At 55.8% G+C, this 18,158-nt stretch overlaps 2 protein-coding genes across 4 annotated transcripts; both read right to left on the bottom strand.

The window, feature by feature from the left end:
• Nucleotides 1-295: 295 nt before the first annotated feature.
• FCN3 (ficolin 3) lies at nt 296-4,985 on the bottom strand. Its single transcript, XM_078071790.1, is given in 11 exon segments — nt 296-534; nt 537-608; nt 1,402-1,548; nt 1,671-1,724; nt 1,727-1,798; nt 2,875-2,919; nt 2,922-3,005; nt 3,470-3,520; nt 3,832-3,920; nt 4,212-4,298; nt 4,966-4,985. Coding segments are annotated over 11 exon segments (960 nt in total).
• A 3,001-nt stretch (nt 4,986-7,986) lies between these two features.
• Nucleotides 7,987-12,034, bottom strand: CD164L2 (CD164 molecule like 2). Of its 3 annotated transcripts, XM_036116470.2 has the most exons (6): nt 11,871-12,034; nt 11,219-11,386; nt 11,047-11,118; nt 10,470-10,514; nt 8,808-8,952; nt 7,987-8,291 (listed from the first exon to the last, which is right to left on the bottom strand). In XM_036116470.2, the coding sequence occupies exons 1-6, from the start codon at nt 11,956-11,958 to the stop codon at nt 8,285-8,287; spliced, it is 525 nt and encodes a 174-aa protein (XP_035972363.1). In that variant the 5' UTR covers nt 11,959-12,034; the 3' UTR covers nt 7,987-8,284. The 3 variants fall into 3 exon arrangements, with proteins under 3 accessions (XP_035972363.1, XP_035972364.1, XP_077927870.1); XM_036116471.2 differs by having other exon boundaries at nt 7,987-8,952; XM_078071744.1 differs by lacking the exon at nt 10,470-10,514.
• Nucleotides 12,035-18,158: the final 6,124 nt, after the last annotated feature.

Raw genomic sequence — 18,158 nt, 5'->3', positions numbered from 1 at the left:
ACCATCTACCTGTAGGACCTGGAGGACACCAGGGGGCTGTCAGTGGATGCTTGAATCCTTCCAAGTCCTCCACTACATGCTCCTCTGCCCTTGGCTTGCACACCTCCAGAGATGGAAGCCTCACTACCTTCCAAGGCCAACCCTTCCATCTTCCTGACTAGAAGGTCTTCCTTGAAGGGAGCTGAACCCTGTGTCTCTGCTCTGCCCTCCTGAGTTTTTCCCAGTAACTGGGAGAGTCTTACAAGTCAGGAAAGGTTTAAAGTGATTTTATTTTTAAATGTGGGCAGGAGAGCAGTTAGCAATGGGGAGGGTAGCCAAGGTCCGGAAGCTGTACGGGAGAGATAAAGACGACCGGCTGCCAGGGTATCCTAGTGAGCGTCTTGTGAACCTTGCGGTAAGGGTGGCCCACGCCCTGGCCTGAGGCCCAGTCGATGCCATACTTGGGAGCCGTGGCCTCAGACACTGCGTAGCGTCCACTGAAGTTGGACTGGTAGCGTGATCCGTCCCACATGCCACCGTGGACAATCAGCACAGTTGCTCTTGCTCCGCATGGTGGTCCACATCGTAGGTGGTAAAGGGCTTCCCGTTGTGGAAGCTCAGGGAGTCCCCTGGCCGGGAGGGGATGGAGGCACCCTGGAGCGGGACACCATGCCTGGCACCCTTGGAGAGATGATCTCGCAGGAGCCTCAGAGCAACCGTGAGGGGGAAGTTAGCAGATCCCAGGAGAAAATAGCAGCACCAAGGAGCCAGGGGCTTGTCCCCAGGTCACTCGGCCAGTCACAGGGCTACTGGGACTTGAACTCAGGACTGTGGCTCTGAAGCCACTAGCCTCTCCCCCCGCCTGTCCCCTCCCCAAATCCCCAGCTCCCACCAGCAGCCTGAACAAGTCTGCAGGGTGGGGTGGGGGAGAGCAGGGTGGGACTCCCCAGTGCCCGTGCGGGCAAGGGCACCTCCTCATAACCACTTCCCTCTTGGAAGTCTCTCAACAGTCACTGTGTCTCTGAAAAAAAACAAAAAAATAAAAACCCTTTCCCACTTCCTCTTCCGAAGCAGATAACACACACTCAACAGGGCCTCCCATGGCTCCCACAACCTCTCTCCCAGCCTCCTTGCCCATTTTACAGGGGAGGAAACTGACACGGAGGGCACTTGCCCAAGGTCACATGGTTAGTAAACAAAAGAGCTGGATTCAAACTCAGGACTGTTTGCCTCCAGAGCCCAACTTGTTCACTCCTGCACCATTCCGTCTCATGATTGCCATTTCTCAGATGAGGAGACTGAGGCCCACAGAGGGGAAGGAATTGCCCTGGGTCATTTATGGAGGCGGTGGTAGCACTGAGGAAGGATCCAGCCTCCCTTACCTTCTTCCCCTGCTCTGGGCCCCACCTCAGGCTCACGCGCCTGCCATGCCCTCTGAGAACTTGCTCAGCACCAGCTGGTAGTGATCTGCCTCCCCAAGGAGGCAGAAGGCCTCAGAGTGGGCAAAAGTGCAGTTGCCAATAAAGTCCTCCAGCTCCACCCACCCCCCCACCCCCCCCCCCCCCGCGGCTCCCAGGTACCTGGGGGGAAGGGGGAGGCAGGGATGGAGGAATCCTCAGATCCCACGGTGGGGATTCAGAGTGCCAGCGAAATGCCCCCCCCAGGCCCCTGGGGCCCTGGGGGGAACTTACCCTGAAGAGCGAGCTGGTGCAAATTCTCATTCCCCAGCCAGAATTCGGACTCTAGCTCCCAAAACCGGCTTTGTAAGAGGACCAAGAGCAGAATAAACCCACAGAACCATCCTATTGCTTTTGGAACACTTGGGGAGGCAGAGAAGGCCAGCACAGGAGACAGGGAGAAGCAGAGGGCAGGTCAGCAGAGAGAGGGCGCACTGTGAGGGGTGGGCAGACACCTGCCCTCTGTTTGAATTGGGGGCTTGTTGATAACATGTGAGTCTGAGTGATCTTTGCCTGTAAATAGTGATGAACTCCACATTCCCTTACTAACTTCTGCTGACCGTCCCCCTCCTGCCGAAGCCTGACAAGTCCCAGGGTGACTGAAATGAGAGAAACGTGGGGCCTGCCCTTGGAGGATGGTCAGTCCTGCTGGGAGTCAGATCAAAACAACCTGCTCTAATTTACTAGAAGAATCAAGATATTAGAGCAGAGAGGTCACCTCCAGAGTCCCAGGCTCAAGTCCTGGCCTTACCCTGACGTCCCCCACCTCCCGCAGCAAGCCAAGCAGTCCCCAGGCCCTACAGAGTTTCTCTCCTCAATATCCTTCAGTCTAAGGGCCTCTCCTTCCCTGGTGACCCGGACGCCTGCCGTCCTCCTAACCTGTGTCCCTGCCTCCATCCTATCCCCCACCGCAGTGCACCTTCCATGGTGCAGCCCGAGTCTTTTTCCTAAAACATAAGTCTGACCGGGTCCCTCATCTGTTTACAATGCTTCCATGGCTCTCCATCGCCTCCCATGCTCCTCAGTCAGCCATTCCGTGCCCTCCATGAACTGGCCTCTGCAGAGGCCCTTAATCCATGCTTGACCTACACCGACACCCCTGACCTCTTATCTTTCCTCAACTCATTCACACGATCTCCTTAAACCCTCTCGTCCTCTCCTGCCTCCCTGTGTGTTTGTCTTTCCAGCTACCTGGAATGCCCTTCAGCCCCCCATCTATCTAGAGAACTTCTACACAGCCTTCAAGGCCCTTTCAAATGGCATCTCCTCTGTGAAGCCTTCTCAGACTTCTTCAGGCCCTCTGGGAGCTCAGTAAACGTTTGCCGGTGAGGGGCTGGGAGGGAGGCCTTGGCTCCAGTGGGCTCTGGCTCCCCCTAGGGGCCAAGAGGAAAAGTGTCCGCTGGGCCTGGCCTCGGAGCCCTTTGAGCCTCCCTGACACTCACCAGCCAGCCGACTTCTTTGGTGTCCTTGTCACAACAAGCCAGGAGGCTCTGCCCTCGAGTAGGCATAGACAGCACCAGCCACTCAACGTGGCACGCCGGCTCAGCAGCTCCTGGCAGCTTCTGGGGCCTACAGAAGGGGAGATGGGCTGAGGGGAGTTGCCAAGGGGGGTTGCCAACCCTCACCCTGCAGGTAATGGAACAGGCCAAGGGTGGGACCCCCAGGAGCCCTCTCAGCTCCATCGGGCCCCTGAAGAGAGGCTCTACGGAGGGCTGGGCCATGTCTGGCGGCCGATCGCACCCCAGCACCACCTGATGCCAAGTTCTGGCTCCTGTGAAGGCTGCCTCCTGGAACCACAGTAGGGGCACTGGATCTCCTGATCCAGGAAAAGACAGAGTGTTGGCTCTGAGGTCTGAGTACTTCCAAGGCCCACAAACCAGAGGGGAGGTGCCCAGGCCCCTCTCCTAACCCCCGCCTTCTCCCAACCTTCCATCCCCCCACAGTGGATTGCTCAACAGCAGCCGAGCAGAGACACCCCTCTCTAGTCCTGGGGACAGAAGCAAAGAAAGCAGAGGAGACCCATGGTCCCACACACTCAGCAGGCTCACCCTTGGGGCCCATCTTGCCAGGTGGTCCAGGTTGCCCTGAAATCCCAGAGGCCAAGGTGCCTTAAGTCCCACCCCGTGCCCAGAGCAATGAGGGACTCGAAGCCAGAAGTCAGATCCCAGCTGCACTCCTTACTGGCTCTGTGATCGTGAGCACCCAGCTTATCGTCCCTGGGCCTGACTTTCCCGCTCAGCAAAATGGGATAGAACCAGCTACCTCACAGAGTCAACCTTAACACACACAAGGTTCCTTGCCCCTGGTCATGGCCTCTCAGCTTGGACAGTAATCGCTGCATCCCCAGCCTACCCACTTCACTCCAGGTCCCTGCCCGCTTCCTGGCATCCCTAACCTTGAGGACCAGCAGCTCCTTTCTCTCCACAACTTCCTGGGGCTCCAGGACAACTGGGCAGGAGGACAATTTTGCTGGCTTCCGGTTCCCTGGGTTCTGCAGGAAGATGCAGGGCTGGGTGGCCACAGGGTGGGCATGGGGGAGTGGGCATATCTCCTCCAGACCCCTTTGTGGTTCTTTCCATCTCCCAGATTCCAGCTGTCAGGACCCTTACCTCCAGAGCTGCCAAGGGTCAAGGGTTGGCACCATTTGCATCTATTTGCATAAATTTACAGTGCAGAGCCCAGATGATCAAACTCCCAACCTGCTCCTTGAGGCTAATGTGCCTGGGTGGGAGAAGGACACCCAGGGAAGGAGTGAGGGTTGGTGGGGAGGGCAACCTAGACCCTGGGCAGCTGGGGTGGCCCTGGGTCCTCAGGCAGGCCAGCTTCCCAAGGAAGAGGAGCAAAAAGGTAGAATGAGGGCACCTGGGTGGCTCAGTTGGTTAAGCGACTGCCTTCGGCTCAGGTCATGATCCTGGAGTCCCGGGATCGGGTCCCGCATCAGGCTCCCTGCTCAGCAGGGAGTCTGCTTCTCCCTCTGATCCCCCCCCACCATGCTCTATCTCATTCTCTCTCTCAAATAAATAAATAAAATCTTAAAAAAAAAAGAAAGGTAGAATGGAGTCCATAGTAGGCCCATCTTGCTGGTGCCCTGAGGGAAGATGCCAGTTTATAAAGGGGCCAGGCTGATGGGAGAACATGAAGCCTGACTCCCGAGGGACATCGCACCCAGGCTAGAATCAGCAGGGGGTAGAGGCATTTCCTCCCTCAGCCCCGGAGACTGGGATGGAGTCCGACTTCTGATCCTGGTCTCTGGGGCTCTGCAGCCATGTCTCCAGACCTCTGGATTCACATAGGGTTTTCCGCCTTTGCCCCTCTGCTTGTTCTGTGCCTTCCGTGTGGGATGCTCTCCTCTCCATCTCTCCCTGCGAAGCCCCACCTGTGTGTGGAGGTCCAGGCCTCCCGCCATCTCCTGCAGGTATCCCTCCCTGGTCCTTGTCAAGTGTTATGACCACGGCTACCATCCGTTGGGCACCTGCCGCACTCCACTAGTCCTGCTGGGTGTGGTTTGTGTGTGGCCTCTGGTCCTTACGCAGCCCGGCTTGTAGGCATTATTGGCCCTGGGTTATGGGGCTGGCACAAAGCGGGCACTCAATAAACATTGGTTCAATGAATGAATAAACAAGGAGAAACCGAGGCCCAGAGACAGAACATGGCTTGTTCACTCTCTGGCACCTCTATGCCCAGAGCCACAGAGATTTTGCCCAAACTCCCCACCGGGGAGACACACTCTCGGCAAAGTGACTTCATGCCCACTCTCAAGTCTGTTGGGGAGACCCTGGCAGCACCTAGGAAATAGTTGCTAATATAGGCAGGCCATTGAGTCAGCGACTGTGCCCGGCAGGCCTGGAGGCTAGGAGGCCAGGGAGGAGGCAACAGCCACAGTCCAGATGTGAGGGTTGAGGTCTGAGCTGGGGAGAATCCTCAGGGGATAGCAAAGGAGAGGGAAGGCTCATTCGCTTGTTTGTGCACTCATCCATTCACTCGGCCATTTGTTCATCAAGCCTTCCCTGAAGGCCTTCTCTATCCAGGCCCAGTGATCGTGGGGGCCGGGAGGGAGGCGGTAGCAGGGGGTGTCGGGAAGGCAGAGGCCGAGTGTGCCAGACAGGATGGATGCGTGAGATGGACTCTCTGAGATCGTGAAATTTCAATTCCAGGGATCTCTCCTCCCCAAACTCTCCCACAGGTGTGCCAAGATCTACAGACAAGCTTAGTTATCATGTGCTATTTTTTTTTTTTAAAGATTTATTTATTGGAGAGAGAGAGAGAGCATGAGCGGGAGGGGCAGAGGGAGAGAGAGAGAGAATCTCAAGCAGAATGAGTGCGCAGCCAGAGGTGGGGCTTAATCTCACGACGCTGAGATCACGACCTCAGCCAAAAGCAAGAGTTGGATGTTTAACCGACTGCGCCACCCAGGCGCCCACCATGTGTTACTTATAATAAATTTTTTTTTAATGGGGCACTGGCGGGCTCAGTTGGTGCAACTCATGTGACTCTTGATCTTGGCCTCGTGAGTTTGAGCTCCACGTTGGGCATAGAGATTACTTAATTAAAAAAAAAATTATGTGCTGTTTATAATAATGAACAAGGAGATGCCTGGCTGCCTCAGTCAGTTAAGTGTGTGACTTCGGCTCAGGTCACGATCTCAGGGTCCTGGGATCCCCACTCAATGGGGAGTCTGCTTATCCCTCTCCCTATGCCTCTCCCCCAGCTTGTGCTAATAAAGTCTTTAAAAAAAAATCAACATGGAAGTGACCCAACTGAACATTGATAGGATACAGGCAAATAAAATATCACCATCTGGACAAGTCATAGGGCAAATCTGAGCTCTAATGAAAGGGGCAAAGTTGCGGAACAGTATGTATAGCCCAATCCCACTTTGTATTTTAAGAACACTGACTGTGTGTATGTATGTTGTAAATTTACAAAAAGAGTCTGAAACATATTGTTAAGCATAGTTATTTCTGGGGAGTGGGGCCCAGGGAAAGTGTTCCTCACTCTTCATATCCATTTCTGTATAGACCTTGTGTTCCCTACAGGCATTTACTACTTTGGAAAAAGCAAACATCCGATAAAGAAAGGTCCTTAACTGAGTGGAAAACCAGAAGGAGGTGGGGGCATTTCCTCCCTCAGCCCTGGAAAAATGGGCATTCTCCCCACCTGAACTTAAGTGCTGGGTGGGGAAGCCGGGGAGGGGGAACCAGACAGGAGAGACTGCGTGTGCAAAGGCTCGGAGAAGAGAGAAAGCAAGACAGGCTGGGTAGCAAGAGGGAGATCCAAGTATCGAGAGAGGGCTGCTCGAAGGGGAGGCTGATGCCTGAGATGGGGGCTCTGATGGGGGTGGACGGGGCGGGGTGAGGAGGTGGACTCTTTGCATGGTGGTGGCGGCACAGGTGAGCTGGGAGGCCGAGGAGTAGCCGGAGCTGCTTGTGGGCCCCGCGTCCCTCAGAGCCCCCTCAGAGCCCATCCAGCTGGAGGGCAGGGAGGCTGGGCCTGGGGGAGGCAGAAGCCAAAGGCCATGCAGGCTACACAACTGGAAGGGTGACGCCTGCCCTGGATGTGGATGGAGCACGTGCACCTGCTCTGAGTCTGCCCCACGTGCCACCGAGATGGACACTGCTGTTACCCCACTTTACAGATGAGGAAGCAGGGCCAGAGCTGGGAAATCCCTTCCCCCCGTTCACACAGAGCAGTCGGGCTCCCCAGGCTGACCTCACGGCTGCCACCGCGACCTTCTATGGCCCCTCTGCTTCCTCGGACAATCATGGGATGAAATCAGATAACGCTGTCACTCTTAGCCTCACGACCCGTTTCCAGCAAGTGCCCAGCAGTGGGAGGTGTTCGCAGTCAGGGAAGACTTCTGGGCGGGGGCGGGGGCTGGGGGAAGAGGTGGGCATGGGAGGGCAGGGGCTTTCCGGGAGGGCCTGAGTGAGGAAGGCCAGAAGTGCAGAAATGGCTGTGAGTCCTAGGGGCATCTCCCCCTTGGCATTGGGGTGGAGACCTAACTTTAGGAGCCGAGAGAGCCTGGAGATGCCTCTACAGAATTCTGAACTTCTGCTTATTCTGGAGTCAGAAAAACCTGGATTCAAATCCTAGCCCTGCCCCGTCCCACTGGGTGATCTTGAGCAAGTGTACTTACCTTTCTGAGTCTCCACAGACTGATCTATAAAGGGCTGGGGGGCAGGGGGATGGGGAGCGTTAAACACGTATAACAAACGAAAATATTTTAAAAGGTGATGTGGCGGCTCCCTCGGTTAAGCGGTTAAGCAGTTAAGCATCTGCCTTCGGCTCAGGCCATGATCCCGGGATCCTGGGATGAGTCCTGCGTCAGGCTCCCTGCTGGGGGCGGGGGGAGCCTGCTTCTCCCTCTCCCTCCCCTGCTGCTCCCCCTGCTTGTGCTCTCTCTCTCTGTGTCAAATAAATAAATAAAATCTTTAAAAAAAAGAGTGATAGTAGCAGTCCAAGGCTGAGTTCCCATTAAGGAGAGGACGATGGCTATACCCCACCCCCCACAGATCCACACACAGCCCAAGACACAGGACATGAAGCACAGTGCTGGAAAGAGTTCTTTTATTTGGGGGCAGTGCCAGGCCAGGTGGGTGGGAAGAGGCAGGCACAGACCCCGTGCCAGGCAGGGGGCCGGCAGGCATGATGGATAAGACAGGAGGTGGTCAAAGAATGCTCTCAGCTGCAGGTACCAGGCCCGGGACAGGAGGCACGAGCCTGCTTGATAGCCCACAGGGGCCAGACATTGGTGGCCAAAGTTTTTCCCACCCCCAGTGCCTACAAGGGGGCCAAGAGGGCAGCCTCTTCGTCCTCCTTCCCCTGCGGAATCCAGGCCTGAAGGGGGGTCAGATTCTGCAGAGGCCAGACAGAGAGGGCACTCAGGGCAGTGGCCCTGCCTAGCTGGGCTCAGGACCCCCACCCCCAGACAGCAGGCAGGGGCCGGAAGCACACACTTTGAGGGAGGCTGCAGCGACCCGCCCCACCGCACACACGGCACACGGGGGCCTCAGGGCAGCTCCCCTTCCTAGAGGAAAACCAGCCACAGAGCCACAAAACGAAGGCTTGCCTGGGCTATTACCTACTGGCTCTCCTCCCTGCTGGCAGCATGAGGGACAAAGACAGGTGGGCTCAGCTGGGCTCTCAGACACGGGCCCAGGCTGAGTCCTGGCCCCAGCCAACAGGGGGCAGAGAGAACCCCACGCGTTGAGGAGGGAGAAGTGTGGCTCACATGGGTGACGTCAGGAGGAAGACATTGCCCTTAGGGCCGCCCCATTGAGAAGACAGTGCACTGGCGCTAAAAGGGACCCAAAGGGCAAGAGTGGGGTGGGGAAAGTGAGCTGCGACTCCGCTGGCTGGCCAGGTACTCACAGTGTCTGGTAGGTGCTGTCCTTGGCCTTGAGGAAGCGTAAGACGAAGAAGGCCGCTGCCTGCAGGCTCAGCACCAGCACAACGCCCCCAATGAAGCTGGCCCCGTCAAAGCCAGGGCTGTGGGCTTCGGGAACTGGGGGGCTCCCTGCAGGGTGCAGGTCATAGCGGGTTGCTGTGGACCAGGATCCCAACCCCACCCCAATAACCAGCACAGGTTACCTGGAGGCCCAGTCCTCACAATGAGAGCCTTGACCAGCAGGCTCAGAAGTTCAGCCCAGATCCTGTGGGCAGTTGGGAAGCGCCGGGTGGGACAGGGGTTGGCCTGGCTAGGGGGGCAGCGGGGGGGGGGGCTAGGCTCCAGCCCTGGCTCTGCTCCCGGTTGCTCTGTGGCTTGATGTCTTTCACATCCTCTCTGGGCTCAGGACTGCATGGTCCTGAGAGCGATGAGCTCCCTTCTAGCCTCCCTATCCCACACTGGCCCACTAGGGTGAGGATGGACCCAGGAGTTGGGCCTCTGACCCCTTCGGCTCAGAGCTTCTTTTGGCCTTGGGTCTCAGGGTTCAAAGCCCAGATGCAGATGATATCGTCCCTTTTCAGGACTCCTAAGTTCCGAGACCCTGGAGTCACCCGAAGTCAGAGCCCTTAGAGAAGGAAGAAGTGGAGGCTCACACCCTATCAAGTGGATAAATGGAGACTAGGTGTTGTGTGTCAGAGGGAGAAGCTGGGTTCTGAGGACCAGACCTGTCCAAAGTCACCTCACAGTTAAGACAGAGCCAGTCACACAGCGCTCCCTGACTCTTTCCACCCTCCCACCCCCCCCATCTCAGGGCCCATGGTTGCCAGGCTGTCGGGGTGACTCCCAGCTGTGCCACATTAGCCATCAACCCCCACTAGGGTTTCTATTTCAGGCCCTAGGCCAGGTGCCAGGGCAGGGCAGGGCTGGTGGCAGAAGATCATTCTGGGGCAGTGGAGAGGAGCCCAGCTGGGAGCCAGGTCTACTTCTCGGAGGGTATAGCTTGTGTAAGCGGGTCTGAGAATATGAAAGGCAAAGGGTGGTCCCAGCTACAGCTCAGGGAGCCCCAGAGAAGGACACTGGGGGAAAAGGAGGAGAGGGAAGAAATGAGCTACCCAAGACTGATCTGGGGCTCAGCCAGAAGGAGCTGAGCCATCAATAATTCAGCCTCTAAGATCAAGTTTCTGGCTTTAATTAACCAAAGCCTCTGCAGCCATCCCTACCAAGCCTGGTGACTTCCAGGCCCTGAGGGGCAGTGGGAATCAAGGGGCAGAGTTCTTGCTTCTGCTCTGCCAGGAGCCTGCCTTGGTAGTCACTGAGTACACCTCGTTGGCGACCTGAGCCATCCATACACGCTTCAGCACCAAGGGCAGGTCCTGAGAGGGTCAGCCTGAGCTCCCAGAACTGGTGTTGGGGACAAGGGACAGGAACCATCATTTCCTGATCGCTTTCTATGCATCAGACACTGAACTAGGCTCTATACACCTGCTCATAAAATCCTCGCAGCAACCCATTTTACAGATGTGGGAACAGTCTCAGCAGGAGAGGTCACAGGGCTGAGGTCACAGGCAGGTCAGTGCCTGAGCCCAGCTGTCTTTGCTGGCACTTCTAGTCCTCCCACCACTCCCATTCCCCCGGGTAGCACCTACCTGTTGTGACTGTCTTTGGTTCATAGGTGGGGTAGTGGTGGGCAGCTGGGAAGACAGGGAATCCATACTAAATCAGCCCTCCCACTCCCTGACTCCCACCAAGACCCCAGCCCAGGCCAACAGCTGGACTTCTGACTCAGATCAGGCCCCCTGTTCCAGGTCCAGCTTTCAAGCCTTAGTTCATACGGTTCCTTCCACCAGATGTGCCCTCTCTCCACCTCTACCTTTAAGGGTCATCTCTGATGACACCTCCTCCAGGAAGCCCTCCCCCCATTCCCTTCTGAACTTCTGATTCGGAAGTCCTCACTGTGTTTTAAATTAGACGAGCCAACTCCTCCATGCCCTCCACACATCTGTCCTGGATCCTTTGGCTGTGCCAATTTTTAACTGGGGAAACAGGCCAGAGAGGGCGAGGGACTTCTCAGTGAGCTAAAGGCAGAACTGAAACTGGACCCAGGTGTTCATGAGCAGTCTGCTCCCCGAGAGAGGCCGATTCCTTCCTGGAGGGCAGGCTCTGGCTGGGGACACCTCAGTCCCCTCTCTCCAACTTGGCTTAGGCCAGCAGGAGTCCCCTTACCTGGACACGACTCTGAGCGGTTGTAGACAGAACAACCTTCCTTGACCACCTCAGCTTGGGCCACACAGTGTCCTGGTGGGAGAAGGTGTAGGGGAGAGATATGGGGAGAGGTGCCAAGGCCCTGGGGTTCAGAACTGGGGGCACTTGATTTGGGGAGGGCCCAACTCCGTACCTGGCTCCTCTGGCCGACACTGCTCCCACACGCAGCCGGAGAGGTTGTGTGCTTTGTGCCCCTCCACACAATGCTCACAGAGCTCGAGCTGTTTGCAGGCCCCTCGGACAGCTGGCCAGATGTTCATGCGGAGCAGGGCTCCCCGCCCAAAGCCTCGAGCTCCTTTACCTGGGCGTAGGAGCAACTCCTTGAAACTGAGCTGCACCCCCCCTTCCCCACTACTGTGGCTCTCACCCCTTTGCACACATACACTCACCTGGATCCCCTAAGGCCCAATACGCACCTGGAGTTTCCACAAACACATGGTTACACACACCCCCAACCTCCCCCACATTCACCCAGAGTCCCTTCCCTTTGCATACACCTGGGGTTCCCTGATAGATGAGGAGCTGACACCTCCAGACACACCTGGGGTCCCCTCCAAACACCTGAAGCCTCTAATCCCCCACACCTGGAGCCTATTACATATGGATGCTCCACACATGGCGAGAACCCCCTTCACCCACCGCTGGAGCCCTGAACTCTCTGGAAAGTCCCCTCCAGCCCCCCGCCCCCCAGCCCAGACCGCTCCAGAAGAGGCGGCTGGATGAAGGTAGGCTCCGCCTGCCCCTGCCCGGGCTGGGCCTCCAAACCAGATCCTGGTCCGCGTTACCGGCGACAGCGAGCTGGGCACACAGGAGAAGGCAGCAGCAGCCGCCGCAGAGCGCGACCCGTAAGGCGCGGGGTCCCGGCGCGGCCATGGGCGGGGCGAGGCCCGGGGGTCGGCGGAGAGCTGGCGTGGTGCGTCCCTCCCCGACTCGGCTCCGCTGGGATGTGGGGAGCGAGACCCAGGCAACCTGGGCGTGGCCAGGTGGGCGTGGCCATTCTGGGGCGGGGCCAGAGGCTCAGCCGGGGTGGGGCCCGGTCGTCGGGGGCGTGGCTAGTGGGCGCGGCGGGGCGGAGCTCGGTTCGGCGATCTGGGGCGGGGCTCGGACAAAAGGGGGCGGGATCCAGGTGTAGTAGCACACCTGGTCCTGGGAGCCCCCACCAGCAGCTTCACGAAAACTCCGCTCGGTAGTTAGTATCCCTACTTCACAGGTGAGGAAATTAAGGCTCAGAAAAGGTGAGTGAGTAGGTGGAGGTCACAGTGGCAAAATCTGGATTCCAAGCGAGGTCACTTTCCCGCAGGCCGGGCCTTGTCGAGTGAACCCAACTAGGCCCCACGCCCTTTGGACTGGCTTCAGCTGGCCTCTAGACTGCCCAGCTCGCTTCACCCTTTCACCTTACTCTCTTCTGCCCCTCAGCCTCCCACCACACCCTCCGACCAAGTTATTGGTCTCATTATTAGTAGGACAATTGGGGCTTTCCCCAGCCTTCCCTTCGGCCTCAACTGCCCTGGTACCGGCCTCTTCTGGTTCTTTCCCCTCTGGAGCTTCTTCTCGGGTTCCTTAGAGAGCACCTCCTCTTTCTCCCCCCCCTTCACTTCCACTTTCTTTCCCCTTCTCTGTTGCCCCTCCTTTTCCTTTTTCCCCCTCTTCTTCCCTGGTGGCACGATTCCCTCCTGAGACCTATTCCACCTCTCCTGGGGTCATTTTAGCCATTCCTCTGCCATCGGTTCCGATCTGAAAGCCATCAGGTCTCATATCTCCATCTCCTGCCCAGTGCTCCCTCCCCAGCTGCCACCTATAACTAATAATACATAGTTCATACTATTGACCACTTACTCTTAGCAGAATATACATTCCACTAAGAGCTTTTACTTGCAGCTTCTCATCTAATGTCCACGACTACCCTCTAGGCATGGCTTTTATTATCCCCAGTTTGTGGGCTTCCGAAGTAAAATCGGGCACCTGGCAGGCTCAGTCAGAAGAGCATGTGGTTCTTTTTTTTTTTTTTTTTTTTTTGAGAGAGAGAATGAGAGAGAGAGAGAGAGAGAGCCCATGAGAAGGGGGAGGGTCAGAGGGAGAAGCAGACTCCCCGCCAAGCAGGGAGCCCGATGCGGGACTCGATCCATGGACTCCAGGATCATGACCTGAGCCAAAGGCAGTCACTTAACCAACTGAGCCACCCAGGTGCCCCAAACATGTGGTTCTTGATCTTGGGGTCGTGGATGTAGAAATTACTAAAATAAATAAATAAATAAACTTAAAAAAAAAAAAAAGAAGTAAAATCACCTGCCCAGGGGCATACAGCTACAATGAGGGGGGCCAGGATGTGAACCCAGGATCCAATGGGTCCATCTGCTTCCTGAGCACCTCCACCTGAGTGTGTCTCAGGCCCCTAAAACTGACCCATTTCTTTTCCCCACTCATGATACTTCCTTTTTGCTTCAAAACATGTATCAAATGTATAATTAATTACTCTTTTGTATCCTAGGCTGTAATTTCTATGAAGGCAGGAACCATGTTTATCTTCTTCTGTAGTTAACTCCCTCTACAGTTAAGTGCTAAGTAGGTGCGTATTAAATAACCAGATCGTATCATGTTGTGACCATGTACATTTGTCTGTTCTTCTGGTCTGTGAGATCCTCAAGGACCCCCTACTTAATATCATATTAAGTGTTTATTTGTAGATTGTCCATCTTTCCCCATCAGAATGGATGCTTTGTGAAGAAGCCAAGGATTTTTGTTCATTGCCTTGTCCTCTGTGCCTAGAACCATGGCTGGAAAGTAGCACATGCTCAATAAATATTTATTGAACGTTGAAAATGCAGGGACGTGGGGGCGCCGGGCTGGTTCAGTCTGTAGAGCATGCAACTCTTGATCTTGGAGTTGTGAGTTTGAGCCCCATGTGTGGCATGGAGTTTACTTAAAAAAAATAAAGAATTAAAAAAGAAAAAAAGAAAGAAAAGAAAATGCAGGGATGTGGCCAGATCATCTCTCTGTCCGTAGCACCCACTCAAAGCCCAGGGAATTGTCAGTGAATACTGGCTGAATGAACAAATGGGTCTGTGCTAAGAATGTGTGCACTGACAATGCCCAGATTCTTGGGGCTTGGACAGGGGGCCTGTGTGGGTATTATCTGTGCCTCAGACACACACCCATCTTCCATGAGAGCCTAGGCCCGTGAGATTCCCCAGACCGAAGAGAGAATGGTAAAGGAAGAAGTCTTACCTGGAATGGCGTGCTCACAGCCATCTGGTGGCCACGTGGGGGAACTGCAGGTATTGTCAGCCCTGGTCAAACTTCACTCGCAGCTCCTTCTGGGGAGATGGTGATGTTTAGGATAGAATGGAAGGCATACTGGATTTGGTTACAGGTAGACCAGCTTCACCTCCCAGCTCTGCCATTTACTGTGTGATTGGGGGCAAGTCTTTCAGCTTCTCTAGGCTTCACCTATGAAATGGGGATGTGGGGTTTTTGTAAGCCTTGGGATCTGGTCTGGCACCTGGTAGGTGGGAAGGACTGGACAGGGTATCAGTGGTGGGGAGGAAGCAAGGAGGTAGGGCAGAGGGCATGAGGAGGAGAGAAGAGGAAGGGACAGCCCTTTCTCTAGATAACAGATCTTTGGGGAAGAGAGACCCAGTTGGCAGTGAAGGCCTCCATTGTCCCATTGGCATAGGGCAGTTTTGAAGCATGGAGGGAGTGCCCATGGGAAAATTCATAGCTTCACTTGAGTCTCTTGGGTGTCTGGGGTTTCTCATGGCTGGAAATATTACTGCACTCTTTTTCTCCCTGGCTGCCTCCTGATCAGCTTCCATCTTGAATGACACTGTGGCTGTCTGGATCAGGAAATTTTAGCCAACCAACTACTTCAGTGGAAACGTGGTCACTGATGTTCTTCACCCCGAGAAGGCAACAGTACCTAAGGCAGAACTTTGGAGAAAACTAGCCAAAATGGACAAGACCACACCAGATGTCATCTTTATATCCGGAGTCAGAACCCCATGTTGGTGGTGGCACGGCAGCTGGCTTGGGCATGATTTACAATTCCTTGGATTATGAAAGAAAAATGAACCCAAAGACGGCCTTGCAAGACATGGTCTGCATGAGAAGAAAAAGACCTCAAGAAAACAGCGAGTGGGACATGAGAACAGAATGAAGAAAGTCAGGGCACCACACAGGCCAAGGCTGGTGCAGGCCAAAAGGAGTAAAGATTCTGCAGTCACTTTATCTATGGTGATTGTGCAGACTTTTCATGAGAGGATTAATAAACTATGAACATTTGTAAAAAGAAAGAAAGAAAGAACTATTACTGCCACTCAGAATAGCAGAAGATAGTCTCTCATACAGCTCTTCCCTGCCAACCTCCCAGCCACCTTCACCCATACCAGAGACCTGCGGGGCAGTTGTTGGGACCCCAGCTCTGATGGGGAAGAGAGCGGACACCTGAGTTCTGGGGCGTTGCTGCCCCTGTATGCTCTCTCTTTGGCGCCCCCACCCTTCTCCACACTGCGCATATCACTACTCTCCTCTTTCTCTAGACGCTGCTTTTTACTTTAAGCATCCGGTCAATGAGTATCTGTTGAACACCTACCACAATGCCAGGGCTTGTATGTAGTAGTAGAGAAGCCCAGGGAATTGTCAGTGAATACTGGCTGAATGAACAAATGGGTCTGTGCTAAGAATGTGTGCACTGACGATGCCCAGATTCTCTCTCCATGAGGGGAGAGAACAGAACAGTCTCTCCCCTCATGGAGCTTCTATTCTGGCGGGGCCGGCACGTAGTAAAAAAGAGAATACATGAATAAACATAATTTTAGGAATGCTAAGCTCTGAGAAATAATAAAGCAAGGAAAGGGGGGAGAGAGGGATGGAGGGGAGGGGGTAATCTAGGACGGAGGTCAGGGAAGCCTGCTTCAGAAGTGACTTGAAAGGGGCGCCTGGGTGGCTCAGTCATTGAACGTCTGCCTTCGGCTCAGGTCATGATCCCAGGGCCCTGGGATCGAGCCCCACATCGGGCTCCCTGCTCAGTGGGAGGCCTGCTTCTTCCTCTCTCACTCCCCCTGCTTGTGTTCCCTCTCTCGCTGTGTCTCTCTCTGTCAAATAAATAAATAAAATCTTAAAAAAAAAAAAAAAAAAAGAAGTGACTTGAAGGCAAAGGCCTGAATGAAGTGAAGGGGTTCTAGGTGGAGGGAAGCCCAGGACCCTTTCCAAGGACACACTCATCTGCAGTCTGTGCCCTCAATGGCGGCCTTCCCTGGGGCTTTTCTCCTCTCTCTGTGCTCCCTCCCCAGAGTGCTATCTTCTACCCCTAGAAGCTCAATGACTACTTGCACACCTATGCCTCCCAGGCGTCCTCCTCCCGCCGGATATAATAATGGTAGCTAGCAAGCCAGTGCTGAGAATGTGCCAGGCCCTCCCACCAGTCCTGAGGTAGATACGAACCTTATCCTTCTCCTACAGATGAGAAAACAGGCACAAAGAGCCTAAGAAATTCACCCAAAGTCACACAGCGAGGGAATGGAGGAACTAGGATTTGACCACCTCCACCCTCAACTCACACATCCAACCTGAAATGCATCATCTTCCCCAGTCCCTAGCCTCTCCTCTTCCCTTGCACCCTGCCGCTGGCCTGTCACCTCCTTCCCGCTGCACCACACTGACTGAGGGAACTACAGTGGTGCCATGGTGGGGGGAGAAGTCAGTGGGGCCTGGGATCTGAGCCCCTCTGGTTTCCTTAAGCCCTAACCTGATCCCTGCCCTCCACCCCCATCCCACAGGCCTGGATGATTCCATTGAAGATCAAAGCTAGAGACAGAGGAAGGAGAAGCAGCCAGTTCCTCTCCCCCTGGGCATATCTATCACCCCTGGAAAAGTCAGCTGGGGTGGTGTATGTCCCTGGGACAAAGGACAGGCAGGGCTGGGGAAGACGGAGCTCCTTCTCCATACCCTACCCTGCCAGGATGCCTAAGATGGGGGTTGTGAGAGGGGCCTGCCCTGGGGACTGCGCTGCCAGGTTTTCTGCTTCCAAGTTCTTCCCGGCTCCCCCTCTCCTGCTGCTTCGGGGAAGTGCCCCCCCCCCAACCCTGCTGCCTTTCCAGATCCTTGAATAAATAATTCAGGTTTTGAAATCTTGCCAGGCCCACCCCTCCCGTGCTGGGAGGGCGCTATCGGGCTAACATGAGTGACGTCACCCAGCTCCTTATCCCAGCCCCAGCATCACGAGGACCTGCCCTGGCAGCACCTCACCTGCCCGGTCACCGTCAGTCCAGACCCTCTACCCTCTCCCTCTCACCCTGGGGCTCATTCACCACAGTCGCCCAGTATCTTCATGCCAGGACCTTACAACCCTCTTCACTTTGTTTTGTCTGCTCAGTACCTCAGCACTTGTGACAGGGTCATTGTGACCTGAAGTCCTATCATCTGGACACTCCATCTTCCCTTTCCCTTGCCACCGCCTCTGCCACCCTGGGATCCCTGAGCCCCATCACATCACAGTCACCCTGACACTGCTAGAGTTGCCCTGGGGGCTTCCCTTTCTATGGCAGCGTCCCATGGCCACCATCCCCCAAGATCCTGTCACCATGCTCATACTGTCACTGCCACCCACTTCCCTGCTCCCTCGTGCTGCTGTCACCATCACCTCCGGGCCCCATCATCTTGGCAGCCCCCGTCATCCTCACCGAGGACGCCCATTCAGCCTCATCACTCGGTCTCCGTCACCCGAATTCCGTCCGTCTCTGCCACCTGAGGGTCCCATCACCCCCACAGCCTTTCCGGGGCCCCTTTCTGCTTGCCCTTACACATTCCCCGAAACCTCCCTAAGACTTCTCCAAGGCTCTCCCACCGGCGCCCCCCGAAACCCCGGCCCGCAGAGGGCGCCGCGTCAAGGACAGCGCGGGCCGAGTGAGGAGGGGGCGGAGCCGCGGCCACGGTCGCTTTTTATGAATGGGGGAGCGGGCGGTGCGAGGCCTCATTACTATGCCTCGCGACGCGCGCTGCGCCCCGGCGCGACGCACCCATTGGCCGGCCGGGCCGCTGACGTCACCGAACCGGGGGCCGGGGGCGGGGCGGGGTGA

Source organism: Halichoerus grypus, chromosome 5 (genome assembly GCF_964656455.1).
Source record: "Halichoerus grypus chromosome 5, mHalGry1.hap1.1, whole genome shotgun sequence".
In the NCBI taxonomy this organism is placed as follows: Eukaryota; Metazoa; Chordata; class Mammalia; order Carnivora; family Phocidae; genus Halichoerus; species Halichoerus grypus.
Note: the sequence above shows the minus strand (reverse complement) of the source record. Positions and strands in the feature narration are given on the sequence as shown.

What these genes read in the sequence shown, in the direction of transcription:
- CD164L2 (XM_036116470.2), bottom strand. Translation starts at nt 11,958, where the DNA reads ATGGCCGCGCCGGGACCCCGCGCCTTACGGGTCGCGCTCTGCGGCGGC. An exon ending in TGCCCAGCTCGCTGTCGCCG is followed by an intron (nt 11,387 to 11,870) that starts GTAACGCGGACC and finishes TCCTACGCCCAG; the next exon opens with GTAAAGGAGCTCGAGGCTTT. An exon ending in ACCAAAGACAGTCACAACAG is followed by an intron (nt 8,953 to 10,469) that starts GTAGGTGCTACC and finishes TGCACCCTGCAG; the next exon opens with GGAGCCCCCCAGTTCCCGAA.